The sequence below is a fragment of the Gouania willdenowi genome, chromosome 19 (assembly GCF_900634775.1).
Source record: "Gouania willdenowi chromosome 19, fGouWil2.1, whole genome shotgun sequence".
NCBI lineage: Eukaryota > Metazoa > Chordata > Actinopteri > Blenniiformes > Gobiesocidae > Gouania > Gouania willdenowi.
This window is the reverse complement of record NC_041062.1, coordinates 10,103,778-10,109,777: the sequence shown is the minus strand read 5'-3', so window position 1 is coordinate 10,109,777 and position 6,000 is coordinate 10,103,778. Positions and strand designations below refer to the sequence as shown.

The 6,000-nt window shown below is 38.9% G+C and overlaps 1 protein-coding gene across 1 annotated transcript in view; it reads left to right on the top strand.

Moving 5' to 3' along the window:
- Window positions 1-316: 316 nt before the first annotated feature.
- Window positions 317-6,000, top strand: part of skap1 (src kinase associated phosphoprotein 1) — a 51,146-nt gene continuing 45,462 nt past the window's right edge. The window contains exons 1-4 of the mRNA XM_028477173.1: window positions 317-446; window positions 1,772-1,877; window positions 2,115-2,140; window positions 2,859-2,957. Coding sequence (XP_028332974.1) covers window positions 404-446; window positions 1,772-1,877; window positions 2,115-2,140; window positions 2,859-2,957 — 274 coding nt within the window. The 5' untranslated portion in view covers window positions 317-403. The remainder of the gene's footprint in view (window positions 447-1,771; window positions 1,878-2,114; window positions 2,141-2,858; window positions 2,958-6,000) is intronic.

Here is a 6,000-nt window from a genome sequence, read left to right as displayed (position 1 = left end):
ATTTAAAAATTGTTTGAAAATTATCAAAAAAAACGCGAAAATGTGCTTAAAAAATCCAAACCAATCACGAAAAAGTCAAAGTAACTGAGAACTACTGCTATAGAACAATGGAGCGTTAGTATACAATTTGTTTTCCATTCACAAATGCTTGTATAGGCAGAATAAGTTCATTTAATACGCCTTAAACAGTGTTTAGTGTGTATTCCATGCTTTGCACGGTATCAGCATCAAATGAAAATTAAAGCGTGCACAGGAAACACTGAGCGTCTGCTTCCCCTCAGGCAGCGCATGTGCACGGAAGTTAAGTCTCACTACAGCTCCGACGTAGGCTGTTGTTTTCACTAGTTTCTCCTGCACTGACCGTACATGGAACAGAAAAAGCAAAGTTTAATGTGACAAAAGAATGGCAGAGATGATCCCAAACGACTTCAGGAGACTTTTGGATGGTAACGTGTTTTATGTTTTCATCACTTCAAACCCGTTAAACAAAATAGTTTGGTAAGATGAGGTTAAGATGAGGTTAATTTTCTCAAACATATGGTTCTGTAAGAAAAAATAATGTTAATATTGACCAATTTCTAAATAAAAATGTATGTTATTCATACAATACACATTTCTAGATTTTATCATTAGAAAATGTTTGCAATGACGATAATGAGGCAATAAATGCGACGTTAATAGGATTTTCTTTAGGGTTTCTTGGAGTTTTTATGAACAAGCAGCCTGCACCAGGTGATTGTTGTGATCTTTGAAAACTGTGTTAAGCCTCGCGTTGGAAACACAAAAATCAGCTAATCAAACATGTAGACCAGGGATGGGCCCTTTATCACAAATATATGATTGTATCTGATCAGAGGGTCATATTATCAACATTATTATGTCAGCATTAGAATAATGATTGATCTGAGCATTAATACAGTGAGGTAAGGGTTTTGTCTTTGTTTGCGGTTATGCTGTTTTGTCAGTTTTTAGTCATTGTGTGTTTTTTTTAATTATTTCTTTGTGTTCTTGTTGTAACTTGTGCATTTTTCTGTCATTTTCTGCATTTCTGTTGTTAACATTTGCGTTTTTTGGGGTCACTTTCTTTATTGTTGTTTTCTGTATTTTCCTGTCTTTTTGTATAATTGTGTTTACAGTTTGTGTGTCTTTATTCTGTTCGATGTGCTGCTGTTTTTGTGTATTTTCGTGGCGATTTTGTTTGTTTAAGTGGTTGTTGTGTTTTGTCTTTGTCGTTTTGTGTTTTAGGAGTAATTTTGTGTATTTTAGGAATTTTTTGTGTGTTTCAATGTGTATTTTGCTGTTTATGTGTGTGTTTTGGGAGTTATTTTGTGTATTATGTTAGGCTTTATATTCTTATAACAACTTGAATTACAATTTTTGGAGATTTGTTTTGGGGGCTGCACAATATTAGACCGAGGGCCACATGTGGCAATCAATTCAATCGCCTGTTTTCTGGTGAAAAAAAAGGTGTCTAATAGTGTAACATTGTCCCATATCATTTTCATGCCCTGTTGGGGATTTTAAATAGATTGAGACAGAAAAAAAAAGAAACGTATCAGCTGGATTCTTCTGTTTCAGAACAGGAATTTTGAACGATTTGTAACCTTTCCAGAATGTATCGATTGAATATTGAAACTAACTGTTCTTTTCTTTCTGAATGTGAATATTGCATCGTGAAGAGTGTTTTTTGTGGGTGTTAAATGTTTAATTTGCCCTCTTTATTTCCTTTTTTCAGCCTTTATCATAGTGCGTCTCCTTTCTTTGTCCTCAGACTGTGAGTTGTTTGTCTCAGAGATCCTCTCTGATGAAAACCTCAGTGAGCACGCAGAGGAGACCCGACAGGTCCTCCTCAACAACTTCAGAGTGGTTCGAATCAGGTAGGCCTTTAGCGTTAGCTGCTAGCTATCCTTGTCCCCACGCTTGGTTCCAACATCGTTTGTGTGATGATAAACTGTGGGAGACAAAGTGAAAACGGTGAAGCAGGAAGTGACGGGCTGTGCTACTGAAGATGTGTGGTTTGTGCTCTCGTTCCTTTACAGGAAACGCTGCGTTTCACAGGAGAAATATCTGACATGACAAAGAACACTAAAACCCTTTTTCATCTCATTTCACAGGAATCCACAGGAATTCCCTCCAAGATGTGAGTAGAACACCAGAGAACTTCTTAATATCACTGACATGTTGAATTCATACCCCATCATTTGCTTGAATCCATCAAAGTTTTATATTCATGCAGCAAAATGCTGACTATGCACAAATAAAACCACATACTTCTTTAACTAAAATAAATGCTGTTGGACACAATGTTTAGGTGATAAGTCATTGAACTGTATACAGTATATCAGGGGTTCTCAACCTTGGTGTCAGGACATTGGAAAAGGGTTGCCAGATGCTTTCAAGTAACTAAGAATCATTTTTCAACAATTTGAGCCCATTTTTGCTTATTTTTTATCCTTTTTCTGCAACTTTTTTCAACAATACTTCCATTTTTGACACTTCTCCATTAAATTTCAATGTCTTTTCTGCACATTTTTTCCACTTGTAAGAAATTTTCAACACTTATAAACCTTTTCCACCTAATGTCACATACAGTATGTTGCCTCGTTATTGTCACTTTTAACCTCTTTTCACCATATTTTATGCTTATTTTTGTCAATCTAACCACATTCACAGTTTGTCATGCCCATTATTTGCCAGTTTAAACTAATTGTTTTGATAGTGACACTCTTTTTCTGGTAAAATAAGTATTATTTTTCAGTCTTCATTGTCTCAGAAAGTTGGTTTTTGTCATTAGTTCTGATATGCGTTTCTGTTTAAAATGAGTTTAAATTCATTTATGTTTGATGTGACTCTGTCAGTGGATGAAGACGGCTCTGATGACAACCGCAGCTCCAGTTTGGGTCGCTCTGACGGCGCTTCCGTTGCCTCGGACGACCAAGACGACGGAGCTCCTGACCGTAAGTGTGTGTGTGTGTGTACAGTGTTGGCATCTTTGTATCAAACCTGTTTGCGTCACATTCTTAGAGAAACCCACTTTGAGATAACAAATGTATCAGATTTTGCATCACCCTGTTTTATCTTCTTCATGCCGTCTACGAAACGGCAGAGTTGAAATTGCGGTCACAGATTTTTTCGGCACATGGATTTTGTTTATCAAATTTTGGTAAACAAGAGGTTTACATCGACATTTTAAACTTTTACTGATTTTTAGAGCAACCCAAAGCAGCACAAGTAGTCATTTTGACCGAAAAAGCTCCTAAATGATCCTGAATGCTTCACCTCCTACTGAACTCAATGGGATGAAGGCACTATTCGTGTCATCAGTGACGTAATTTCAACATTGCGGTGCACAGACTCTAAAACGGTAAAGTAGTCTCATTTTTAAAAGCTGATAAAACAAATATGGTGCAAAATAATGCGTTTTGTTAGGCATAGATCTTCTAATAAGGAGATTTCAAAGGTTTTAGGCCACATTTGTAAAAATGGTGGAGGATCCCTTTAAGATGACTATATACTATAGTAAACTTCCTGGATAACAGTGGATATTATTCAGATACATGTATACAGTGTATTTACTATAAAGAAGAAAATATGTCTGTGTAATAATAATAATAATAATAATAATGCATTGGGTTTTATATATTTCTCCTTTCATAGACACTCAAAGCGCTTCAGATTCAATTATCCTTTCACTTCACCCACAGTGGAGGTAAGCTACTGTTGTAGCCACAGCTGCCCTGTCTGAGCACAGCTTTGTCCTGCAGTGTGATTGGTCGGAAATATGCTGTAGGTGTGGTTTGTGTTATTGCCCCGCACCTGGGCCAATCAGCTGTGTGTGTGTGCGTGTGTGCGTGCGTGCGTGCGTGCGTGTGTGTTGGGCTCCTGCTGGGAGCACCCTGGTTCTGAATGGTGAGCTAGAGCTCCCTCCAGTGGTGGAGTGCATCCTGCTGCTCCTCCCCCTCCCTGTAGCTTCAGGCTAACTAAGGCTCTGATGGATGGACCTGGAGCTCCTTCTTCTCTTTCACAGGCCCGTTTGAAACCCAACACTGTACCTGAGGGGCCGCGTGTGTCCCTTCCCTCTCTGCCTTTATCAATCTTCCTCTCTATCGTCCATGCTTCACGCGCCCTCCCACGCACTGTGTTTCAACAGCGACGCACCAGGAATTTCTGGGTTTTCCAGCTTGTGTTTGATGGAGTCGTGCTGGAGCAGAGCCCGCCTTCCTCTGCAGCAAACCAATCAGGGCAGATGGTGTGACGACAGAGCTCAATGAGTCAAAGTGTTCACTTCAGAATCAACAGAGACTTCCTTTGGGGAAACGCACACACGATTAAAGAGTGAAATGTAAAAAAAGAGAAGAGTCCCCCGGAGGCTGCAGCAGTAACACAGCGTCTGTTCCTGAGCTTAGTTAAATGTGGGATTGTCTGCGTTCAGCGTGTTTCTCTTCCTTCTGTTCAGAATGTGAAGATTTAACAGCTTCCTGATGTTAAATTACAGTCAGATCGATAATCATAACGTTGGATGTGCTAGAGGAAGGTGCAGCTGGCAGCTGGCGTGTTTTATGGGGGGCGTGTCCTCAGTGAGAGGGCAAGTGGAGGTCATAGTTCATCCTCTGTTCACGCACCTACCCTCCAAACTTCCAGGGTTTGTTCTTTCAGTTGTTGCTTAGCATGCGCCTATAGATTAACCTGCTTTTATAATATAACATTTAATGATGGCTAAAAGTTAACAAAGGTTAAAATACATTTTAAAATATGGTAAAACATTTAAAGACTGCTATGTTCACTTGAATATATGTAAAGTTCTACTTCCAAATCTGTTGAAATGTTTTTTTAAAGTGTATCATTTTGCATGGATGCCAATTTTTGGATATGATACAGTGATTTAAAATTACTCTCAATTTCTGGTTAATTTCAATAAATAATTCCCATTAAAAGTTTTTATTTCTTTGAATCTTGACAAAATTTCTGAGTTTAAGTTTCCGTTGACATTTGCCAGATTATATTTTACACCCCTTTGCAACCGTACTGAGATATCCACACCTAATTTATTTGGTCATTTATACAACGATTTATGTTGTCATTTTTTTACTTTCCTCAGCTTGCCAATTTGGATGTTTTTAATGGCCGGATTTGGCCCCCGGGCATCGAGTTTGGCACGTGTGCATTAGCTTATCATAGCCTAGCTGAGTATTGTTGTAGTCTTGATCAGGATTCATTTTAATTTAATCATTTTTTAAAATCTGTATTATAATTTATTCAGGTTACAGGATTCCTTTAAATATTTGAATCCAACTAATTATTTTGGATTTCTTAGTAAAATCACTTCCTTTACCTTATTTTAAACTTATTTATTTTATTTATCTATTTAAAGTTACGTCTGACCGAGTTTGAGTTTGACACGTGATTCCAAAGAAAGTTTGGGCTTTGAACTCCTACTGTACACAATCGAGACTTATCCACCATTGGGGGTGATTTCCCTAACCTGGGAGTGAGAGCGAGGCGGATAGTTTTTATGTTCTGATGCAACGCTGCTGTTTTCTCCACCATCGACACCACATTTGTAACGTCTGACGGGAACAGATGGAGCCTCCATTGTCATTCACCGTCTGCATGGTAATGTGAACTGAGTTTCACCCGCCGACCGCGCTGCTGACCTGACCACGCCCTACGTCGTCTGCCCCCCCCCCCTCCATTCCAGTGCATTATGCAGATGAGGAAGGGGTGATGAAGACACAAGGCTTCCTGCCATCACTTCTAATGTGAAAGCACGTGTGCAGATGAAGTCAAAGGATTTTGATATGAAAACATAGTTTTTCTGTCCTGCAGTGTAGGAGGGACCATGTCCATTGTCCTTTGATCTGTCTCTTCAGCCCTTTAATGTTGCTCTTTTGGCTCTATAGTTTCTTCTTACTGGTGTTTATCTGAGCTGTAAACGTTCTACTCACCGTATACAGACGCTCCTCGCTCCCCTTTATTCACCTACACATCATTTATTGACTA